Below are 25,509 nucleotides of genomic sequence, written 5' to 3'. Positions count from 1 at the left end.
AAGATTGACATATCAATAGAACAATAGTTTGGTAGAGGGAGGACATCTGGACTCCATGTTTGAGGCTGAATGGTTAGAATTTGTCTGAGAATCTTGAGATTTTTCTTCTGATTATTTTTGAGAGTCCATTCCAAACCGACATTTTTACTTGTCTGGCCTCGAGAATCATCTATTCTCAAATATTGGTCCAAGTGTAGCGCCATGATTTATACATGGACGTATAACCCCAGAATGGAAGCGAGTGTCTCAATTTAGTCCCTATTGGAACTCATGATGGTATTCAGACCAATTCTCAAAGTAATAAATTTTTATTTGAAATACTATTACTTGTGCGGTTTGAAGTACAATACCTTTTCAAATAGTAGACGAAAAATGTAAACAACGTTGGTATCAACGTCGCCTGTGGCTGTGAAAAAAAGCATCGCATTTAAAAGATAGATTTTCAATAGATTGATTTCGAATCTATTACTTCATCTAGAAATATGATAAACGGATAAGCTCTAGCTAGTGTTCTCTTATTAAAACGAAAAACCTGAAACACTCTCCATCACACCCAAGGCGATGCTTTAAGCAAAAGAAGTAAAAGATTCAATTTTACTGTGCACCATAGAGTTACACATAGTTTAGATTTTAGCTGTAGCTTTATCAAAATTAGGTCAAAGAAACAACTGTAAAGGCCTGGCTAGGAAATGGTTTCGGTACTATCGGTTTCTCATATTGTGTGCTTAGAATTCTCCACAATATATCGGAAATTAAAAACAAATGTTGTAAACTACTGAATGCCCATCTACTGATAGAGTATAGTGCTACGGTCATTCATAACTGTAAAATATTGAGGATAATTCTTTTACATGCTAAAAGCTGTACTTCTCGTGTTTTTTAAGCACTTCTTACGACGCCCTCAGCAGAACTCGGGCTAAAAAGGAAAAGACTCGTTTTCGTGTGTTTATTGACTTCATCTTCGACTCGGATCAACAAAATTACTTTTCAACTTGTTATCCCTAGTCATTTTAAATACTATTCTTCACTTATATGTTTGCCTCTCCCGTAATGACGCTCTTGCTCCTCGCGTAATTGAAATGGAACGGAATTGTTTATCATATTATTATTGACAAAATTAGTGGATTTTATGCAACCATTTCCGACGAAATGCTAATGAAACATTCTAACAATGACTATATTACCATTATTATTTCGATTTTATTATACTTTCATGAATGGCATTATACAACTGCTCATATAACTCTTCGTCCTGGAATTTTCCTATATAAAAAATCCATTTTCATTCATGTTTATTTCAAGCGCAACGATCTACTTATATAGCGATACGGTAAAGTCACATTAATATACTGTGCTTTTAGTCCTTTTGATTTATCTTGTAGATGCATACAACATGTATGATGGTGTATATGACTGTGGAGGCTGTCAATCACTGAATCTACGTTGGAAAATATGAATACAAAAATAAAAAGATTTTTTTGTTGCTAAATTCTCAATTGCATTCAAAGTTATGCAAGAAAATAGGTGATGGCTTTGAGGAACATTTTCAGTTGTTTCGTTATTATTGAAATAAAATCGTTTTAAAAGCTTACGTTCTCAATTGTTTACCTACGTCGAATGTTCTTTTTGTGGAATATATCGTTGTCGACGGTGTATGTTGAATATAGGTATATATTACGAACGAGTGCACACAGTCGTTGAAATTGTGCACGAATTCTCTTTCATATCCATTTTTTTGTAGAATCCAGTTTTCTAAAAAGGAAGTGATACTTATAAATGTATGAGATGGTAAAAGTATGTCGATGCATGAAAATATTAGGAAATGTAAGTGAACACCGAATCTGAATTTATCATTTAATATTTCATTGTATTCAAAGGAACGTAGAAACTACGACAATGCTTTGCCGTTTCTTTGGATATCATGGTTTTTTTTTGGATGAAGGTATTAAAAGAAGAAAATATATTCACCGAAACTTAAAAGTTTAAGTTTGCTGAAATTCCGCGATTGAGTCATGATTTCATGTAATATTTCAAAATAATGTAATTATTCCATTTAGAACAAAATCATGCAAAATGACAATCATATGATTTTCGAATAAACAAGGAAAGTAACGATAACTTAGAGCTCAGCGGAGGTTTGTTAAAGCTCAGCTAAGAATTATAAGAGCTCAGCCGATATTTTTATTCAAAGAGGTGGCATAATTAAACTTCGCGAAGTCTTCTTAGCTTACTAAAGAGGAACGAACATTTATTTACGCTCAGCGCTGAGCTCTCGTAATGCTTTAAAAAATGGTCGATGAGCATTATTAAATGTATACGCTACCCTTTGTCAACTGTTTCATGATTTTTATAATATGTCCGACACTTTTTTGAATGAAAATATTTTACCGCCGAAGTGAACACAGCAAACATTCATTCTAGTACTTATAATAGCGGAGTGTCACAATTGTGTCGAAATATTTTCTGTGTTTTTGTCGCGACAAAACAAAAAAAAAACGTTTTGTTTTTGCATCGAGTAAAAAGTGTTTAGTGTTCAAATACGCCTTGGCGACCTAATGAGACTATGCCCGAATACAATGGAAAGCATAAGAGGTGAGTTTCTTTGAATTTTTTCGGTGAATTTTTGTGATAAAATTTTCCATACATTTTCGGGAAACTGTCCTGTCATTTCGCAATGACGGGACTTAATTGTTTATCAATATAAGAACACTTTGCCAGGAGATCATTGAAAATTTTTGTCATTGTTTTCGCTAACAGATCATTAGTTGTATATAGTTCAGTCAAACAAAAGAGTAAAAGTGACGCAAGTCCCTTTGCATACTTCCAGAAAAACTGATATCGCTGTAGGTGACGCTTGTACACAAAAATAGGGAAAACAAAAAATTTACCGAAAAAATTCTAGAAAAAAGCCCAAAAAAATTTGCGGCTATCACGTGTCTTAACAAAAACTCAATGAGCGTCAAGGTAGAGTTGAATGTCAAACTTTGTATGTAGCGGAGGATATAGTGATTTCATATAAACAAACTCACCTCTCATGAAAGGTGAGTTTGTTTATATGAAATCACTATGTCCTCCGGTTTGTATGTCTGTTCATACCTGGTTTATACTTTCATTGCAAAAACTGTCAAATAATTAAAATGAATGAAAAAATATTTGCTGATTGGACAAACTGGAAACTGGGCAAAATCCTTTTAGAAACCTTTGACATTTTAGAAACATCAAACGCATCGCGATCTGACCAGTAAATCTGATATTTTTGCTTATTTTGTAACATCGATTCTTTTACTTCATTTGTTTATGCATACATTTTGATATATAAGAGGATATTGAAAATCCGCTACACCCTAATGATTCTCCAATTTAAATCCGCATCTTTTAAAGCTTTTTGGCAAAATATCCGAAAATTAGAGAACTTTTCATTTAGAAAAAGGTTCTCCGTTAATTAGATAAGAACGAGCTAACTGAATTACTGAATTAAATGGACAGCAACAAAAATGAGTTGAAATTAGCATATTCACTGTCCGTCTCTTAACGAACGACCATCTACACCACCGTTTATTACTTTTGTGACATAAATGGTTATCATTTTTGTTGGACTTTTTTTTAGTTTCAATAATTTATTTATTTACTGACTTAATTTATGCGTATTCCGCTATCGCGAATACGTAAACAGGATAAAATAACAAATAAATTATTCGATTCATTTCGGTACATACACCATGTATCCTATCTTGTTTATTCAAATCGTTTTGCGTCAAATTGACAATAACTTCAATCATAAACCATATCTTCTCTATGTAATGCTCATTTCGTGTATTGTACGTAGATTAGGATATGGTTTTATTTTAAAAAGACAAACACCGAAATTAATGTAAATATGCACACATGCTGCTGTTTGTCGTCTCTTTAGCGAATGTCTTTCACCACCCATAAGTCAAGTTGAATTAAATGAAATGTAATGATTTGAATATAGAAAATAGCACACAAATCTAAATTAGTCGTAGGTCGGAAATATATACATGTACTGTAAGAATATCATGCAGATGAGTGTGTTTTTCAGCGACAACAATTTCGAATTTATACTGTTGTGTGCTGTACGTTAGACAAATCGCATATACCAAATTTTTACGTACTTTTTCTGAATTGACACTTGCTGGCTGTGCGCGTTTTGTCTTAACGGTTATTTATCAGTCTAATTGAACATATGTATCACTGTGCGATGTGAGAAAATATTTAATTTCCTTGAACTGGATTGATTGTGCATAAGCCGGATAGTAAATAGATAATTTCATGCTTGTGATGTGCCGAATACACAAATTTAAATGACACGACGAAATTTATGGAGAAGAGTCGAATACGTGAAATTCAGTGAAATGAAATGTTGAATTTTGTCTAACGAACCCCATAGAAAGAGCGCTAAGTGTGTGCATTAGAGGTGTCCAAAAAACTAAAGTGCCAAAATGTTTGGGGCGTAGGGCAGAAAATCATTCTATATGGTCCCCTGATAAAAAGTGTCTATGGGACCGACTCGATCCGAATCGATTTAGGGGTCGCTCAGGGACGAAGTATATGAAAAACAGCCAAAATCGCTTGCAAACCAGGTTTTTAGAAAAAAAATTATTTTGGACTGATGATGAAGAGTGATGTTAGGACATCTTAGTTTATATTAGTGTAAAATCATCACGAGAAAACACTTTTCAACTTTTACCGTGTATCGACACCTACTGTGCCCAGGCAGTGCTGGTCAAAGATCAGATTCATAGCGTATATTCTGAGAGCGAGTCCTTATCGGTGACGACCAGAACCCAAAAAATTATTATGTAGAAATGTTCGGAGTAACAAGGGCTTCAAGATAATGCAAAAAAAAGTTTCGTTATTTCAGATTTGTTTGATACTTTTCAGATAAAACTTATTGCTCGGTGTCCTCGGCGAACTTTGAAGAGTTGCACTGGACGTCCACGCAAAGGTTCCGATCTCTTTTTGTCATTTCTTGATAGCTTACCATGTAACCATTGAAAATAAACCAAATTTGTCAGAAGGTACAGACTAAGTCGACTTCGATGAGACCTAATGTGTGCCCATGTCGCATTTCTCGAAAATTTCAATATGAAAAAATTCGAAAGATGAAATTTATCATCTTACACACTTTTAAGGTGTATAATTTTGTTGTAATATTCTTATTTAGTGTCGTAAATAAGCTCTGCTCAGTCAAAGTTCTGAAAATCATGAAATTTGAAATTTTCTAATTTTTTCTTATTGAAATTTTCGAGAAATGCGACATGGGCACACATTAGGTCTCATCGAAGTCGACCTAGTCTGTACCTTCTGACAAATTTGGTTTATTTTGAATGGTTACATGGTAAGCTATCAAGAAATGACAAAAAGAGATCGGAACCTTTGCGTGGACGTCCAGTGCAACTCTTCAAAGTTCGCCGAGGACACCGAGCAATAAGTTTTATCTGAAAAGTATCAAACAAATCTGAAATAACGAAACTTTTTTTTGCATTATCTTGAAGCCCTTGTTACTCCGAACATTTCTACATAATAATTTTTTGGGTTCTGGTCGTCACCGATAAGGACTCGCTCTCAGAATATACGCTATGAATCTGATCTTTGACCAGCACTGCCTGGGCACAGTAGGTGTCGATACACGGTAAAAGTTGAAAAGTGTTTTCTCGTGATGATTTTACACTAATATAAACTAAGATGTCCTAACATCACTCTTCATCATCAGTCCAAAATAATTTTTTTTCTAAAAACCTGGTTTGCAAGCGATTTTGGCTGTTTTTCATATACTTCGTCCCTGAGCGACCCCTAAATCGATTCGGATCGAGTCGGTCCCATAGACACTTTTTATCAGGGGACCATATAGAATGATTTTCTGCCCTACGCCCCAAACATTTTGGCACTTTAATTTTTCCATACAATTTTGGACACCTCTAGTGTGCATTAGTAAATTAAAGCAATTGCTTGGAATATTTTAATGTCGAGCAACGGTACGATGAACGAAAAGTGTTTCATCAGAGCATCGCTATTAAAAGGGAATATTTGAATTTTTGGATTTTTCATTTTTCGCTGGTAAGTTATCAAATTAATTGTCCCGTATGCACTCTGCGCAATGAGCACTGTTGAACATTTTTTTTAAACGACTAGTCATTTGTTGTCGACAACGATGGCGAAAATAAGCAATGAAATTGCTATATCAAAACGGAATAAAAGATTTCCTATCAAACATAGCACGACACTTTGAACAAACGCAGTAATAGATTTAATGTCCAACAATTTAAGGAAAACATTTTCCAAGATTTTTTTGGATTTCACCACATTTTCCTTTATTTTTTCTCTAAAACAAATTTTTTGAGAAAATTTGAAACAATTTAGGAAAATATGGGAAATTTATAGTACGCTCCTCGGGACTGTTTTTATGTTTCATCGATTCGTTTGAAGGTTCTAATGGTGTCGAAGCAATAAATGAAAGAAAAATATTTTAACTGACTTATTGGGCCATCCCTTTTGCCAATAATATAAAATGACATTCTTCCGCCATCTGGTACTTCAGTTGTTAAGTTCAGTTGTCCAAACTGTTAGACTACCACTAACAGCCTCAATCAAATAACACACTCTGTACGCAACAGTGGTCGAGTAAAGGTTACGTTGAACTAATCCAAAAGTGATACGTGGAAGGTATGTTTATGATATTGAACAAATTGCCAATCGTCTTGGGCTGTGATCTCAGCCAATACTTGAAATGTTGATGTTGATAGATTATGGCTTGAGTGCTTCTCAATAGAGTGTTTTTAGTGAGACTATCTTCCAGTAAATACAGAAGTCGATTTCAGATGACTCGGTTGAGGTATTATCGCCTCAATAGTTCTTGGGATAAATCTCACTTTGACCGAAATACTAGGCGAAATATCGGAATAATCACGCAAACAACTAAAATGGGTAGAAAATGTAAATTACGTTTCGTGCTTCGCTATCGATTCATTTGCAAAAATTTCATAAATTTCGTTGCTGATTTCGTGTTTTAATTTTAATCATTTCCTCTTCGACTATAAAACCTAGTCAGTATTTCAAGGTTTTTGCAGCGATATGTTCAATAAATTGATTTGAAACAACCAATAAAACAAGCACAAGTTTAAAACGTGTACACAAGTTACAAAACAAAACCAAATTTTATTTGGCATCAACTTTCGGGTAATAAAACTTTAGTGAACTTGAACTAACCCAGTTACATCATTTTCGTCTCTCCTATTTATCTAAATTTTTTTTTCCTCAAAACTATTTTAAATATGTTCTCGGCTACATGGGTCGGCTCTAAAATACGTATACGCCATCGTGTCTTGTTAAACTGTGCATGTAAATACCACATCACTATATCAATAAGGCACATAGATCGTTGCATAAAGAATTAAAGTGAAATTATGCTTCTTCTCTCTAAAAGCTTACGTGTGGTAGAGACTCGGTATTAAATCGATGTTGTGAATATATAAACAGATTCAGTGTGTTTTTATTGGATTAATTTTAATAGTCGAGTGTTAGATGAACATTTACAAAGAACGTCTGGTATAAACGTATGGACTTAGCCGGTTTAAGGTAATTATTTTCATAAGTTTTCAAAGAATCGATTTCTGGGACGTCAAAGTTTTATACGAGTCATCATTATCTGCTGATTGAATTTGATGCGATGAGTTGATGGGGTTAAAATTTAACCGTTAAATATAGCTGCTGGTGTGTCATCATTATGATGCACACGTAAGCGTTAGAATCGGTTTCCCGATTTTCATAGAAATGTCGTAAAATGAGAAATCAGGGTCACAATACCGAGAGGAAAGTATAGGAGTAGGCCAAAAGCTCACGCGATTTCGTAAAATAATTTCAACACACGTTAGTAACATTAACTTACATTGGATGCTGCGAAAGTAATTCATTACATGAGGTAACGAAATTGTGATAAAAGTAAACTCACTATTGGTTTTTTGAGCAACAGGCTCAACTGTCTTTTCAACATACTCTGTAAAGTTGTGATACTACACTTGTCGTAAAACAGTTACTTCAGCATGTTGCCCAAAGACACACTAGTGAGTTTGCGAGTGCTATAAAATTGTTTTCGAATCAGTGAATTACGTCATCCAATTTCTTGTTTGCTACCTGCCCCATGCGAAAGTTGACTACCACGTATGAATTCAGGAAAAATAAAGTGAAATTATTAATCTTTTAATGGATCATTTTCGCAGGGGGCAAATTGCTATGTAATAGTCCACTTTCGCATTAGGCAGTCAGGAAAACTTAATTTCACGAAATTTGGTGAAACTTAATTTGGATCCATTTCCACAGTTTTCGGTGACGTTTGACGTTACGAGGTCACTTTACTGAATCACGTGAACTGTGGATTTACCCTTAACCTCTAAAATGACGATATTTCGATTCATTTTTACGTGATAATAGATAAATTTAAAACCAAGTTCGATCCGACAGAGAAAAAAAAATCAAAAAACAAAACCAACACGAAAAAACATCAAACATTGAATACCAGTTTCGATTGAAATTCGCGTTTATCCACCCTCAACAGCAATTAAATTTTAAATCGAAAACCATTTTTTAGTACTTAATTTTTCGAAATATTGCAATGGTACGTTTGGCTGTTGCGGAATTGTTTTTTTTATTCATCGTAAAAATAGCAATAAATCGATACAGCAACGTTTGCTTTTTAAGTTTTCCAAAATTTCATTGTTATAATCCGGATTTCCTCTAAATCGGAAATAAGAATATTTGCGAAAAAGTTTTAGTTGAAAAAACCGATGCTTTTTGTTTGGTTTAAAAATATGTTTTGCAAACAAAATCAAGTTGCGATTGGTAAGGGAAAAAACGGAATTTATTTTTGAATCAGATCAATACTTATATTCGAGACTGGTACGATTTCTTCTGTTAGATGCATGTGCATATAAAACGTATTTGTTGCTTGCTGGTAAAAATTATACAATTTAAATATTCGATGCACTCAAATTCATTTGAAAGCACCGGTAAGTGCAGCTTATTTCGCTAACCTAAATTTTCTCACAAGTTTCTTGTTTATTATTAAAATCAACGTGACGGTGTGAGTCAACATTAATATTTTCAATAAAGTGCACCTGTAATTATTTTCCGAACACACTTCAGCAGTTTATTTTTAATAAATTAATTTGAAGCGATAGCATAGCGTAATATCACATCGGATTCAATAAATTTCAATAAAAACAATCAAATTAAAGGAAAATTGAATTATAATGAAACGTGGAAAAGCATTGAAGGGACGGAAAATAGATATTTTTTTAATGTTTTTTTACGTAACCACACCAAATCACACGCCGAATGTTATGCGAAACCATTGCTTATTGATATTGTTATGAGAAACATTATTATCGAATCTGTTACTTCTTTTGTTCTGAGTAGTTTCGACAGGCTGAATGAACATCTGTTACTTCATTGATTTTAACATAATTTTGACTATGAAAGACAGTAAGAGCCTGAGTGTTCACCAGGGCCTACTTTTTGGAAACTAATTTCTTGAATTTCTCGAAATTTCTTGAATTTCTCGAAGTTTCTTGAATTTCTTGAATTTTCTGGAATTTCTTGAAATTTCTCTAATTCGAGAAAATCAAGAAACTTTGAAAATTCAAGAAATATTTCTCGAAGTTTCTTGAATTTCTCGAAGTTTCTTGAATTTCTCGAAGTTTCTTGAATTTCTCGAAGTTTTTTGATTTTCTCGATTTTCTCTAAAAGTTTCTAAAAAGTAGACCCTGGGGTTCACTGCATATTTTTGTTGTCGCTGTTGATTTATTTATTTATGCAGCGAATGGTTTGTACATCTATGTTACTTACATTCGTATCTTATGTCTATTTCCATTGAAACAAGATTTCTGCCTGGAGGTTGAGCTTGAGCTAGTCAATAGATTCGACAACCGATGGCATTCAATTCTCTTGCCTTTTAACTCTTCTGAAGTTGAAAATATCTAAACCTTAACTGGAAATACGATTTATTTTGAATAGCACCTGAATATAGCAACAAAAAAGAAGTGAAACAATACCGAACTCTGTGTCTTTGCCATATCCATTTTTCTACGACCTTTGACGAATTTCCTTGGTGTTTGATGCGAATCGAAAATGTGCACTAGGCACATTTTCTAAAATATTCTAATTTTGGCATTCGAACCTATTGACCGAATTAGAAATGCAATTCAGTTCAGTGCGAGGGTCTTCTTTTATATTCGTTGATTGATTGATTATTTATGTGTATGTGGATCCTAGCTGATGTGGTATTCATGCTTTCGTACCACGGCAGGTATTTTTACTAATTATTCTTTTCAACATGAGGGGCCCTGCAAAAAACTAGAAACGGTTATTCCGCAATATGTATTTAGTGATCCATATATGCAGGCGTCCCACTTGTCCGAAATGTCCGAAATGTCCGAAATTTTACACATTTGTCCGAAATTGTCCGAAATGTCCGAAATGTCCGAAATATTCTTCAAGACCTGACCAGAATTAAATATATAAACTTAGAAAAGTCTCATTTTCAAAAAAATTGCCTGCGGCGCGCTTCACAGAATTTTTAATTGAACTTTCAGTCTATCAATACTTTGTCCCTAAATAACTATAACTATAACTATTGAAAATTATGTGGAAATATGACGTTAAATGTGTAATATTTTTTTAACTTGAGTAAATCTAAATCGATTTTCAAAAACGTTTTGTTCGAAGGAGAACTGAATTCATCAGGTCAAGTTTTTAAATGGGCGTTATCAGCTCAATGGTCTGGGAGTAGTTCTCGAAAAACCGATATGCTCATTGTTTCTTTTCCTATGGAACACGATAACTAACTCAGCTAATTCAGCTGATTTTCTAGACCTGGTTTTCATTCAAAAAAGCATTTCATCAAAAAAAAAATTCCTGTTTTTCTGATTATGGTACTCGGGCATAATGTTACAATTCTTCCTTCGAGTGAAAATCAATAAATCAATATTAAGATAATAATATAACGAGTGAGCGCAGCGAATGAATATGTTAGAAAATAGCTGTAGCTCTAAAAGACAGCCACGTTAAGAGTTTCCTGGGTCACATCTTGGCTGACTCCAATATCTTTTTTAAGCATTTTTTCAGTATAGTCGACATTAAAAAATTTCGAATAGAAGGGAGAATATGATCGAATTTTTGAAGTAATAGTAGGAAAAGTAGACAAAAATTCCAACAGGTTTAATGGGAACTAATTACAAGATTCGCCTGTGGCGCATCGAAATTTTAACCTTGCTTGTGATCATTATTTCTTCCATCCTTCGATGAAATACATGCAAATGATGTAGGTCGACGAATCAAGTGTATTGACTAAAAACCACATATTTGAGGAAATTATTCTATGCGAGGAAAATGTATTTCTCAGCATTTGTCCAAAATTTGAGGAACGGAAAGAAGCCTGACCCGTATTCAACCTGGTTTTATTTAAACATACAGTCTCGCAAGGTTGAAATACGACATGTTTCTGATTCGGGAGTTGTGGTTTGTAATTGAATTCACAAGAATTTCGTTTGACAAATGAAGATCTGGATTTCTGTTTTCTGAATTTTTATACTAAAATACCAAATCTAGATTTTCGTTTTTTTGACGAAATTTATATGGGATCTATTACAAACCCTTACGTCAGAAACATGTCAGATATTATTCTTCCGCGACATGCATTTGTTAACCTACATCTTTAACACTATCTTTTCGTGAAGGTTTCAAGCCCTCTATTCAGGTTTATGATATGTACAGCTACAGGTCATGTCAAAGTATACTTTTAAAAAAATCTCATCTCTCTCATCTCATATAAAGCCTTAGAATTTGTGGGTGGAATGGACTCAAATGACTTACAGACTTTTTCTAATGCGTAACTTTAGTGAAAATTAGAAAAAAAATGTCCGAAATGTTTGCAGAAAATGTCCGAAATTTTTATGAATTGTCCTAAATGTCCGAATTTCGGACAAGGCAAAATTTAGTGGGACGCCTGCATATATGGATTAAATACACGATGAAAGAGGTTTCGATTACGTTTCCAAATTTGTGTGAAAAATACGTAATAAATTATGCGATAGTATAGTTGGGTATTCTATTATGAAACCTTTCGATCTGATCTGCTTCGGGCATGCGAAAGTCCAGAATTTCAAAACAAATGTCAAAACAAAAGTCGACTAAGGCTTGATTTCCACTTACAAAAAAACACTTCGTTTTTCTCCGCTTAGCTATACAATAGAAAAGTTTAAAGTGTAAACGGAGAGAAGACGGATGGCTTTTTTCGTAAGTGTAAATCATGACTAAGGCATGATTTCCTGTTACCAAAAATGTACTCCATGTGAAAAACCAAATTGTTTTTTTTTTTAAATTTTGCTTTGTTTACTTGCCAGCTCTCTCTATCACGGCTCTCACACGGAGCACTTTTTGTTGAGTGTAGACCACACTTAAAGCATAAATAGCCCATAAAAAGTTCAGCTGGTTGGACATGATTCAGTCAAGTTATTTACCCCTCGCTGATTGCATAGACATCAATTTAATTAATTGCTGCATCCGTAAAAAAATTTCATCACATTGAGGCACCACTGTCGTACGTTTCGCTTTGACATTGATAATCGAAACCGCTTCTACATTGTCCTTTGTGATTACTTGGGTGGAAAAATTCCATCCCTTCACCAGTAGGTATGCAAGCCAGTCGAACTGACCATGAACTTCGTTTCAACTATTATCAAACTGAAAATAACTTTGAAAATGAACGGAATTCTGCAGTCGGTTAGAAGTGCTCTGTAAATATATTGTCCTGTATAATAATGTGAGAGGATAATGTTTGCACTTTACAACTACAGTGTCATCATGACAGTAAAATAATCCGTCTCTTATGTTACACAATCGTATAAGGGTTCGAAAACCAGGATTATTGTTTGTCATTGAAGACTGTAAAATGTAAACCATGTAACAAGCAGACGATGTGCTTGTAATTATTAATAAAACTCGATTCGGTCTTGAATTGGTGTGTAGCAAATAGATTTTGAAAATGCAATAAATGGAATGAGATCTCTCTCCAATATGCATCTATTTCCATCTAATATCCATTCGCTCCCACCAATTTCCATCTAATACCAATTTGTTTCCGTGTCGAAGCCTCTACCTATAGTGCATGCACATATTAAGATGGACCGTTTCTCGACTTTCTTGAGAGTTTTGGATGTAAGAATTGTTTCAACGACATGCTGTAATTCATTGGCACGCTTGACATACTTTGTGAATCATCCATAAAAAGGTCGCTGAAGTTTGCCGAATTAAAGACTCGAAAACTACTATCAATTTTCATGAAATGAGCAGTATAGATTCAGCTGCTTGAATCTAGTAGGATTAATGAAATTTCGAAGATTCATTAGGTTTCTTCCAAGCAACGGTTAAGCCGAATAAAATGAACCGAACACGAACCAATGTCATCCATAGATCCATAACCACAACTTATTTTTCTTTGTTATTTTGAAAATTACATTGTTAATAGTGTTGAGGTTATGGCTCTATGGATGACGTTTTGACATTTCATTTCACCTTGAGAGAAACCTTTAGGTGCAGCGGAGATCGGAAACATCGGAGACATCTGTTACAGACAATGATGACCAAAGTAAACTCCGGCTCTCGGTAGCGTTCTCTTATATAGACGAAATGATTGTTTGAATTGTTGAAGTAAAGGATTTTGTATCGATGGTTAGGTGATGTTACTTTAACGAAGAGAAGTAACAGATTTAGTGACTTCAATGTCAATATCAGCTTTTAAGAAGTTGAATCGCATAGACCTTATATTTCCAGCGAGAAACAGTCCATCCTACTATACATATGTGAAACCAATCAAGCGAATCAAAATAGCTTATCAATTTAGATTCGGCATATCTATTATTGACATAACATAATGATCGTTACACATCGAAATACGTTGAAACATACTACAGACGTACAGTATCCATGATGATGTCAACCTTTGGAATTAAAAATTTAATTTGTAATCAATCGAAATCAATTGATTTATTTCATCACGACAGAGTAAAGTTTATTTTACTCTGCCGTGATTTCATCTATTTAATTACTAGGATGACAAACTGTATTTAAAATGACGGGTGTAGATCTCGCATATGGACGTTTTTATACGCCAGCCTTTATGAAATCCGAAGCTTTAATCTCCTTATAAAAATTTAATTTAGAATGCATGGATGTGTATACAGCCACCCACTGGACACAATGGTATCGTATTTTTTCAACATATTCCCTAAATTCCAATTGAATTCATTTTCTATTTATATGACGTTATGTAATGTGCCATACCAATATGATGTGTGGAGCCACGGTCCAATGATATAGTGTGATATGTTCACAGAATATCTTGTTCACATGTGGCTGGTTTTCGTCAAATAGAGAAACAACATATCCGTATTTAACACGCCAAAAAAAAAGCTAATCTCTTTTCAAGAAACTTTATTTTCCTCTTGTGTACACACAACTGTGACAACAAATCACAGTGAAATGCATATATATAGGGAAGTTGCATTCATCAACGAAAATAGATGTGCTGCTCACGTAACAAATGTTGAATAGAATGCTGCCGATGAGAGAGGACTCAAAATTGCTGCAGAATCGATGTGTAATGATTGCTCAGAATTGATTGCTTTCAATTACCACAAGACAAGACATTCAATTAATTTTGATTATTTGCTGCACAATATCTCCCATCAAAGGCAATTAGCTTCAATTTAAACTTGTTACCAAACATTTTTATGAAACAACAAGAATCAGATGATTAAGATTATCAGAGAAAATGCATAAAAATATAATAAATAAGGGAATGGTGTGTGCATTGCGCATCTCTGTACGTCTCTGTTTCGCGAGAAAATCGATACTTTTAAGGGAGACATATCCACCGATGTTGCACTGAAAATTCATTTAGTTCATTTAAAGCCTCTGTTGAATTTACTTCTAAAATAATAATTTGTGTTGCAGAAAATCATAGAGATTTTTCTTGATGTTTGGGAATTTGATGGGAATGGTGCCAAATCAGTGATATTTCTATTCGGCTAGTGATGTTATTATTGTGCGCTTGATTAATATTTTTGAACACAAAAAACCAAATCTGCTTATTAAAGAGTACACAGAGCTTGCAAATTTTTTTTTCTCCCGTAATTCCTTGAAAATCGAAATTGGCGCAACAAAGAAAACGTTGACTATTTACCATAACAGAAGATAATAAAGAAAACGAGTAGAGGGAAAGAAAATCGATAAAAAAAAACTTTTGAAAGGCTTCCCGTTCGTATTACGTGCATTCTGTAAACGATTATTTGTGCTATTATCGGCCAACTGTAATTGTTGGTGTCTTTGACAATTTTCGAACAATTAGTCTCCTTAAAATCCCAAAAACGGAGCCTACTAACCAGAAACCGACACAGCTTTCAAAAGGGCGTATCCTTGAACGGATATCGCCACATCGGTAACAAACGATTAACAATGGATCAATCTGAAAAGTTTTCAGATTATCTTTTCGCTAAAATGGGACCACCGATAATTGGAAATAATGACAACGAATGTCCGAGAAAAACAACTGACAGCTGTGAGGCACCCATCGAATTGACCGGGTTCCGGAAATGGTTCAGTGAAAACTTGATGCTGTTGGTGACACTGTCTGGCGTTTTGTTTGGTGTTGTACTGGGTGAGTAACATTGATTTTCATAAAATAACGTTCGACAGTCATTCAGTGTCTCTCGCATCAGATCTCGATAATATTTTCATCTTTTTGTAAATAATCTGCCTCTAGATATAATCCATTTAGCTGATAAATTAATGTCCGCTGCACCGTTTAACACACTTTCAAATCATTTTTTTAAATTGCGCCTTAAAACTACATTAATTTGATTATAAAAGCTTATGAAGCTTTGTCTCGACGATTTACAGTCACTTCGGAACAAAGGAAACTTCAAGGACACAAAATTTGTTTTAGTGATTCGCTCTTTTATCTGCTCTAAATCGTAAATAATCTTGGGTGTACTTGAAGTTGATGGATTTGCCAAAGTGTCTATTGTCAAATTTCTTTGTAAAAAAGTCATACCAGGAAGTTTAAGCTCTAGCTTTTTTGTGAGCGATCTGATCTACTGTTAGTGACAACGAAAGAAAAAGGAATGAGTAATGGGGACGTCTTATATAAGAAAATCTATGTTAAAACAAATGAAGTAATAGATTTTATTTCAAGCTGTTAATACATAAAACAAATCAAGTAATAGATTTGATAAATACCCGTCTGTGAATTTTCATAATTTTAAGCGTCTATAGAAGACAAAATTAAGAGTCATTGCAAAGTCATAGCACTAGTACTAGCATTGGATGCTGATGATATCATAATAAACGTAGTATTTCTATCGTGCAGACAGTAGTCATGTTTTCTTCGTGCGCTTAAAACACTCAAGTGTAGACAAGCACAAATATCAAAATTTGGAGGCTTTTTGACTTTGACATCTAATGTCATACAAGTGTTATTGCTACGAGCTGTGCTATGGTAACGTCAATAGTAATGTATGAGAAAGTCCAACTTCTATTATTTTTCTGCTGTCGTGGAACAAGTAAAACTAATAAAACCATAGCACTCTAGCTCCAAGCATTACCACTTAAATTTGGATGTCAGATTTTTTGTCTATTTCCTGTCTATTTCCTGAAAAAACACGTACAGTCTACGATTTCATTAGACTCTAAATTTTGTCTATGTTGTTACTTGGAAGCTAGAGTGCTATGATAAAACACATTAGCAACAAAACCTTATTTTGAGCTCGGTTTATTCGTAAAATAGACTATTTGCTTATTGGATTACTTAGCTTAATGCTGTGCAAACATTTCTACACAACTACAGCGGCAGATTATTCAAATTGAATGTGAAAAATTGCACGCAATATAGCACCTTAATCATCTATTATTAGCACACGAAAAAAAAGGTCTAAGTTCAATTTCAATAGTAAAACTACAAATCTATGACGTGGTTCATTGATTGTTTATGTTTATTGATTAAAAAAAAATAATGAATTGACGATACTTTCCGTGCACTCATCAATTTATTTCATTTAATAGTCATAGCGAATCAAATTTCCTTTACTTACGGAAATAAGTTATCGAAATGGATGAAACATTGGAATGTAAAATCTAACCATTCAGTAACTTAGTTCGCTGCAGCTAGAGCGGAAACTTATATATTTCAAAACCTTCACGCTTCAAGCAATATGCACCGGCGTACACCTCCAGAAAAAGTTAAAAAGGATTAAAACGTTCTGTTTTTGGGTCAAAGTCAATACAAAAGGGATCACAACAGTTGAGTCTAGTTAGTGAATCAGACAATTTTTAGCAAAACATTTTGTTGTTGATTTTATTATGAAAAGAAGGACTAATAACAGCCATAGGCCTGCTTGGTGTGTCCCTACTTGCAATGTTCATTTGTTCAAATAATAGACAAGTGTCACCAGCAAACAAACAGAGATAGAGGTGCAATCTCCATGATAAATAGCAATTAATTGATTGGATCAAATTAGAGGCAATTAAGTCGCGAATGACACGAATCCAAATGACGCACAAATAAATTTAACTAGAGCAAAAGGACATAAATAGTTGGATCACGATTTCTCCCATTGTTGCTTTCCTTTTGTCATATGGAAGCTTTAAATATGACTCGTTGAAATCAAACAGGTTTATTTCTAAATGTACCAGTGCCTTCTATACAAATATAGGTCACCACTTACTATCCTAAACCCACGGTAAAGAGTTTTATTTAGATAATTTAGCAAAATATTGTTGATGTTTTGACCTAGAGGAAATTTAACATTTGAATTAAATTTAAAAGTGCGAGGTGAAGCCATAGTAACCACTTTGTGTAATAGAATTATCTAGAGTGGCAAGAGTTTTCGTAAACCCTTGTTTTATTTACCATTTCACCGCAAATTTCAGTGTTTTAATATGACATTGAAACAGTTGCCGGGCAAAAAAAGGCCTCAATTTGGGCAATTCAATTAAACCAAAAGATTTTATCATCCATAGTGTAAATACCTTGGACGGGAATTTCGTTTCCATAGCATTTTTAAAAGGAAACGTTTATCTCCGTGAAATCGGTTGTAATTGAAAAGAAAACGAGAAAAAAAAACAATGAAAAATGATATTTTGCCAGATAGAGGCGGACAGTTTACACGATATTCCCATCAAACCGAAATGTGAATTGCGTTGAATGCTGCAATGTCAATTTAAGTTAAAATTATCTGAAGAAAACGTATAATCTGATTGTTCGGAAGGTTTTCGAAGTTTTTTAACTCTCACAAGAAGTCAGGAAGTTAATTCATTTTCAGATGAAATATTTCATGTCAAAAGAAAATTTAGGTCACAAGATCTCAACGTGATAAACTTCATTACGAAGGAGCAGTTCTGAGCACAAAACTCATTTTTGAAGAGACGACACGATAATCTGTTACAGAAGCTGCATAATTTATGAAGTACTAGTCTCGATGTTACTTATGTAATTCTGTGGGCTCCAACCGAGCAGGATCCATACAGGGGAACCCGAGACAGAGCCTGGGACTCGGAATTTTGAAGCTTTTTCTGTATTAATAAGAGGACATAGTTGTGATTTGAGATACTTTTTCAAATGTTTCTGCACAAGTTTTGCATCTCTTCTTCCGCTCTTCTACATTTCTATTCTAATATTAGAAGTTGTAGACTAGAATCTGTGCATTTTATAGGTTGTTTGATATTTTTTTCGATTAACTTTTGGATCTGTCTTGAAGGCGCGAAGAGTTAAAAATAAATGACGACATCATTTTACACTGTTTTCTAGAACATGGGATCGATGAGGAATTTAGCTGGGTTTTTTGGTTCCCCTCTAGATTTTAGTGATTAATTAAGGTAATAGTTGGGAATGTCCTAAGAAAAAACGAATTTTTGATGAAATTTTTATGTAATTATCTCATCAGCCAGTGGTTCTAAAGAAAAGATTATCAAAAGGTCATTTTTTCCTACTAAATGTTACCTTAATAGAAGACACTTTTTTTCTGATATTGAGACAAGAAGGCATTTCACAGACAGCACAGAAATATCCTGTGTAATTATCGAATTTATTACCACTTTTGATTCAAAATCTTTTACTTCATTTGCTTAAAAATCGTTTTGCTATTAAGAGAAGATTAGACAGATCTCCCCGTCTAATATTTATGTTGGCAAACTCATTTGATGGATCGTGTACATGTACATTTGTTCCATAGCTTCTCTGTGTTTAAGTGTAAGAGCAATGGACCCTTTGCAAATTTGTAGCCTACATTTAGACGAAAAAATATTCGTTTTGATGATTTCTTTGAATCAAAATCTTTTTTCAAAAAAGTTACACAATCTGTAAAGGTTTCTCCAAGTGGAATAAGTCATCACCAATCAGAGAAATCATCAAAAACGAATATTTTTCTGCCTTAATGTAGGCTACAAATTTGCCAAGGGTCCATTGCTCTTAAGTTAAAACAATTTCAAAATTATCTAATTACGAACTGACACATATACAGTACAGCTATTCATTGTAAAATTGCTCTCTCATTAACCTTTAAAGAAATAGCAAGCATATCTAATAACCGTATCTGTTTTTCCATTTTGTTGAAATTATCGTCTATTACTTCATTTGTTTTAACGTACATTTTGCAATATAAAAAAAACAGAAACGCTATAGCCGCTTCTGAAAGGTTAATGAAATCCCATCAAGACGAACATTGAAAACTTTCACCGAAATAATTTTGACGAGGAAAAAATGCATAAAACTTATCAGCAAACCGAAAATAATTCTTTCAGGCTTCAGTCTGCGAACGCTAAACCTAAGCCACGATTCAATCATGCTTATCTCATATCCAGGCGAATTATTTATGCGAATGCTTAAGCTAATGATTCTGCCATTGGTAATATCCAGTCTAATAGCTGGTTCGGCAAGTCTAAATGCACGCATGAACGGACGCATTGCACTGCGAACAATTTGCTACTTTGCATCAACGTCATTTTTCAACGCGCTGCTGGGCATCTGTTTGGTTCTGTTAATACATCCCGGCGATCCGGGATTACATTCCAGTAAAATTTCGACGAGTGATGACAACAAAACGGCAAACTTGTTGGATAGTTTGTTGGATTTGGGAAGGTAAGTGAGAAAATTGGTTGTGGCCTTTTGAAAGAAAGTTTTTAGGGGGGAAAGAGGGAAAGAAGTTGCTTGGTCAAGTGACACGATATGTCAAAAGGGCATTGGTCTAAATATCTGAAAAAACTGTAAATGAAACTGGATCAGTCGATCAATACCTCATTTCGCGAGGCAGCCTAACTGGTTACGATTTTATAGCGAACAATGGCAACAATAAAAGCCTTTAACAGTGTTCATTGTTCATATTTAAAGGATTTACATCTCGGTTCCGTAAAAGTGTAACGCTTAATCATAATAATCATTCAGATGGCAAGCATTTTGTGTTATATAAAATTCATTGTTGTTGATGAAAGCGAACTATGAAGCCATAAATCATCGAAAAAAATATGACGAGAATGATAAGTGCTATTTATGTTATTACACAATGTGATGAAGGTTCATTTTTTTATCTGCAGTTAGTATATTCATGAACTATGGGTACAATACTATGTCTAGATATGAAATGAGTTTCGTAGAAAAATATTATCGTTTCGTTCATATAAACTCATCTCAAACTTAATTACTTTTATGATGGAAAAATGCCCATTACGGTTTGCCCTGTGTGAGGAAACATTTAACAATTTTTTTTTTCTTTTTTTCCTTTTTGGATATTGGCCAAGAAAAATGCCATCAATTTTACAATTTCAAATTAAAGGGAACTCGTGCTTTTGCTAAGATATTTTTAGTCACAATTTTGACAGTTTGCAATTTCTATTTTTGGATAGAAATTCGTCAAAATCAACGTATATTTATAAATTACAAACATGTTGAATATAAACGAGTTAAGAATGGTCATTTCCAAGGTTCTGAAAGAACAGGTTAAGACACTTTCGAGTTGATCACGAAGGCGGTGTGATCAAAATTTTCTTGTAGCGCCAACTAGGTTTGGAAAATTTTATAAGACGATTTCAACTTAACAAAAAAAAATTGTTTTCAAGTTGACTTTTCAAACAATATGCATGTCAGAACCTTGGTCATTTCGGCCAGTTGTTTTTAATTTTAATTGACGTAGATCATTAATGCGAGCAACAAATTTTCTACCGTATGCATGGATAAGCAACGTTAAATGTCAATTCGATAATAACAATGTAATCACAATCCAACCAAAGGCCTATAGGGAAAGGGGGAAAGGTTGTTTTGAAATTAATACTGAAATGTACTAGGATTTTCCCTCAGACTATAACATTTTAGTACGTTTTGTTATGTGTCACTGACTGTTTTCATGAACAAACTTCACTGCTGTTCATGAGAATGAATCAATGTGAAGTTGTTACAGAAAAAAATAGTCCAGTGAGAATGCAACACTATAAAAAAAATGTGGTGCCTCTTCTCTACAGGCCGACTAGGCGAATGCTAACTAAACTAACGACAAAACTTAGCAGTGCGCTTTGGCTTAGTGTTCCCTTATATAGATAAAAAATAGAATTTAAACTATTGAAGTAACAGATTTAACGTGAAGTTCTTGACTTGATTTTTTTAAAAAAGTGGACTTTTTATATGTGTGTCCTCCGATTCGTCCCTAGAAGCCAGGACCATTTTTTTTTAATTCCTCGAAGCTTGTAAAGTTAGTTGGAGCCAGACACCGAAAAATTGAACTTCTCTTCCTCTTCCTTCGACCGAAACACAAGGAAAATTTCTCGCTACTCATCTCAGCTTTGCAATTACACCAAAAATTTGAGACTCAGTTCCTCTAGCCACACAAGCACCGTTTTTTTTTATTTAAACGGTTTTGGCCAGTGCCAGTGCCAGTGCCTATTAGCGAAAATATTTTCACGAATTTTCTCAAATTTTCACGAATTTCACAAATTTTCGTGAATTTTCGCAAAAATTTTTTGTGAAAATTTGAGAAAATCGCGAAAATTTGCGAAAATATTTTCGCGAAAATAGGCACTGGTTTTGGCTTCTTGGGATTAATTCCTTTCTAGGCACATATTAAAAGACCACCGGAAAAGGTGTCCGCTTTCGCTGTTTTGTTTTTCAAAAGAATCCCTCGTCTAATGTTCATGAAATTCTTAAGCAAAAGAAGTAATAGATTCCATATTTTTCCAGTGAAATATTAACTATGTTTTGAGTCTTTGGTCACTAATTGGTGCAAAAATATGAGCTAGTAATGAGAGGGCGACTGTATGGAGCCCATACTATACTGTTGTACTAGCTAAAACGCAAAATGTTTGTTCTAGAATGTTTGTTAGTGTTATGATTATGAGAGTTCTATAACGAGGATAGTACACAGCTGATGTCCTAGAGAAGGCAAATTCGATGTCTGTAATTCGATGATTTAAGGGACGACAAGTATTTCAACAAAAAATTAAAACAAAATATATTGTCATAATAGGCACCATCGTTAGCCTAAATATTGTTAAAATTATGGTGCAGGCTTTAAGCCGTGACTTTATGAGGAAGTGATACGATCTGGAAGATTTTTCAGAGAAATCAGGGTTCTCATAACTCAGATATTTCGTTGTAATGAAATGAAGATGAGACAGTTCCTATTTTCAAGATACTCTTTTCCTCAATTTTTGCATATTTCTTTAATTAGAGCTCCCGAAAATCACTGAATGCATATTACCCTCTGCACTCGGTTCCGATGTTAGAACAACAATCTGTTGAACAATCGTCAATCAATTTCAATGCTTCCCTTTACAGAAACATCTTTCCGGACAATTTATTTCAAGCGTCCTTCCAGCAAGCCCACACTGTGTATGTGCCAAAAACAAACATAGTCATTGGCAACAGCACGGACAATGATACAGCAAATGTAATTCAAGTTCTGCAACGGGAAATTCACTATCGACCCGGCACCAACACCCTTGGCATCGTGTTCTTCTGTTTGGTGTTCGGAACGCTGCTGGGAACCATTGGCGGAAAGGGACAAGTTGTAATCGATTTCTTTTCAGCTATATTCGATGTGGTGATGCGAATGGTGACTTGTGTGATGTGGCTGACGCCGATCGGAATTAGCAGTGTGATAGCAGGGAAAATTTTAGATGTTAACGATTTGTCGTTGGTGATGTATCAACTGTGTTGGTTCATTGTTACGATTGCGATTGGAGTCTTCTTTTATCAGCTGGTTGTGATGCAGTTTATTTACTTTGTTTTTTTGAGGAGAAATCCGTTTAAATTTTACTGTGGTCTAATTCATCCGATGCTAACAGCATTCGCAACAGCTTCAACGTAAGTTTTTGCGTCTGAAGACTCAATTTCGTTTTGTAACTGAACCGATATTGTCAATAGGGCTGCTGCACTTCCTATAACATTTCGTTCCATGAATGATAAGCTTCGCATAGATCCGCGTATCACGCGATTTGTTCTTCCGATTGGTTGCAACATTAACATGGATGGAACGGCACTATTTATAGCAGTTGCTTCGATATTTATTGCTCAGATGAGTGGCATGACCTTGGGATTTGGTGAGCTAGTGACCGTTTTGTTAACATCAACGGCCGCTTCAATGTCATCAGCATCGGTACCAAGTGCGGCCCTAGTTTTATTATTGGTGGTTCTATCGGCTATTGATGCTCCAGTTACTGATGTCACTTTGTTGTTTACCATTGACTGGTTTGTGTGAGTGTACAGTTGAAAAATCACTCGTTCGTCACCGTTCTACAAAGATTTTCAATATTTTCAGTGACCGGATTCGTACGACCAATAATATGCTGGGTGATTGTTATGCAGCCGCTGTTGTCGAGGAACTGTCCAAAAAGGAATTAATGGCTCTGGACGCAGCGGTACTGTATCAGGATACACCGGTTACACCCAACGGGCACATTGTTGCCAATGGCCAGAATGATTTAGGTAGGAAAACTTCACTACCCGATTCGGTTATTGTCGAAATGGGAAATAACGGTGTGACTATGCCGAACGGACTGATTCTTAACGGAAGTATAGTGGACAAACAAGGGAAGTGAAATGGTTGGCTGTTCACTCTAAGTCCAAAGATATTTACAAAGAAAATGGTTTTCGATGGATTTTGAATGATTGTAAGCCGTTGGTGGGCTTGTTCCAGATCATTTTTAAATTATTATTTTTTCGTTGGAAAAAGATTTAAAATAATCAAAGCAAATTACATACCCAATAACCAACCCAACACACCCTACTCAAAAACCAGAAATTGTGATCGGTATCGGAAACACGGCTGAATGAAAGAAAAACTCGATTTTTGTTTCCTTGAATAAAATATTTAGTTCAAATAGTGATCTATGGAATTTGTTGTTACTCTTCGACCTTCTTACTAACGTTTCAGTATTTAAAAAAAAATAAAATTGTTTTTTAGAAACAAGTCCAAAAGAAAAACTTTTGCAATTTTATTGGCATTGATATCTATTTAGTATAATACAATATGTTGTTATACCTTATATGTCTTGAACCGTCTCAGAGAATCAGTCGGTCTGTAGTAAATGTATCCTTTTTAGTGAAAAGGTTGAAGTGATTGAGTGTAAATTAAGTAGACAAAAGATCCATTTTTGAAAGATCAATTTGCTAACATTTTAATAGAAAAATCAAAAGTGTAAAACTATCCATCTAGACATAAAGAAAATTACGATTTTGACTTCTGATGACATTTTTTCCAGAAAAAAAGCTTCAAGGACAGCAATTGAATCCTTTTCACAAGCACACTAAGGTCGGTATTTTGATTTGGATTTTGATTGGATTAAACTGACTTTCCTTCACTCTATTGAAATATTTTTCTGACTTCCTTCACGTTTTACAGACGGCAAAATCTCTTACTTCATTTGTTTCAACATTCTTTTTTCGATATAAGATCGACTCTGGCGGAGCTCATCGCTTATTATTTATGTTATCGTTGTCGATAACAGATGATATAGTCATCCGTAAAACACAGATGTGCTGACATCAACTCTTTTGAATTAGGTTTCAGAATACTTGATCAGACTCAACAACCTCATATAAATCTCAAACTTAAAAGGTTAGAGCTGATTAGATACGCGGATGAAATGAAATTTCCAGAATCTGATTTTAAAGCCATCAAATACGAATGAAATGATTTTCATGTTAAGTTTATTGCAAACAAAGTCCGATGTACAGCATGAAAAATTGAACGTTCGTTTTGAGAATTCCATTAACGATAAATTTTAAACAATTCAATTATCTATAAAATAGACAGAACCTATTTTAGACAAACTTTGGTAAAATTGTTTTTAAGACTTGGTGAAACAGTTTCGCTACATTTCACAAGAATCTTAACAATTTGGCAGGGACTATTTTGGGGAAAATTATTGGAAAAATAAGGAAAATAGAGAAAATAG

At 34.3% G+C, this 25,509-nt stretch overlaps 1 protein-coding gene across 4 annotated transcripts; it reads left to right on the top strand.

Moving 5' to 3' along the window:
• Positions 1-4,060: 4,060 nt before the first annotated feature.
• On the top strand, positions 4,061-24,514 carry LOC119066488 (excitatory amino acid transporter). Of its 4 annotated transcripts, none has more exons than XM_037168996.1 (7): positions 4,061-4,420; positions 5,944-6,078; positions 15,547-15,730; positions 19,870-20,206; positions 22,889-23,416; positions 23,477-23,806; positions 23,871-24,514. In XM_037168996.1, the coding sequence occupies exons 3-7, from the start codon at positions 15,571-15,573 to the stop codon at positions 24,148-24,150; spliced, it is 1,635 nt and encodes a 544-aa protein (XP_037024891.1). In that variant the 5' UTR covers positions 4,061-4,420; positions 5,944-6,078; positions 15,547-15,570; the 3' UTR covers positions 24,151-24,514. The 4 variants fall into 4 exon arrangements, 3 of the variants coding, with proteins under 3 accessions (XP_037024891.1, XP_037024890.1, XP_037024889.1); XR_005085759.1 differs by lacking the exons at positions 4,061-4,420; positions 5,944-6,078 and adding an exon at positions 14,970-15,073 and having other exon boundaries at positions 23,871-24,254; positions 24,286-24,514; XM_037168994.1 differs by lacking the exons at positions 4,061-4,420; positions 5,944-6,078 and adding an exon at positions 14,970-15,073.
• Positions 24,515-25,509: the final 995 nt, after the last annotated feature.

The sequence above is a fragment of the Bradysia coprophila genome, chromosome IV (genome assembly GCF_014529535.1).
Source record: "Bradysia coprophila strain Holo2 chromosome IV, BU_Bcop_v1, whole genome shotgun sequence".
In the NCBI taxonomy this organism is placed as follows: Eukaryota; Metazoa; Arthropoda; class Insecta; order Diptera; family Sciaridae; genus Bradysia; species Bradysia coprophila.
This window is presented reverse-complemented; position numbering and strand designations above follow the sequence as displayed.

What these genes read in the sequence shown, in the direction of transcription:
- LOC119066488 (XM_037168994.1), top strand. Translation starts at nt 15,050, where the DNA reads ATGTTTGGGAATTTGATGGGAATG. An exon ending in TTGGGAATTTGATGGGAATG is followed by an intron (nt 15,074 to 15,546) that starts GTGCCAAATCAG and finishes CAATCTGAAAAG; the next exon opens with TTTTCAGATTATCTTTTCGC. An exon ending in TTTACCATTGACTGGTTTGT is followed by an intron (nt 23,807 to 23,870) that starts GTGAGTGTACAG and finishes CAATATTTTCAG; the next exon opens with TGACCGGATTCGTACGACCA.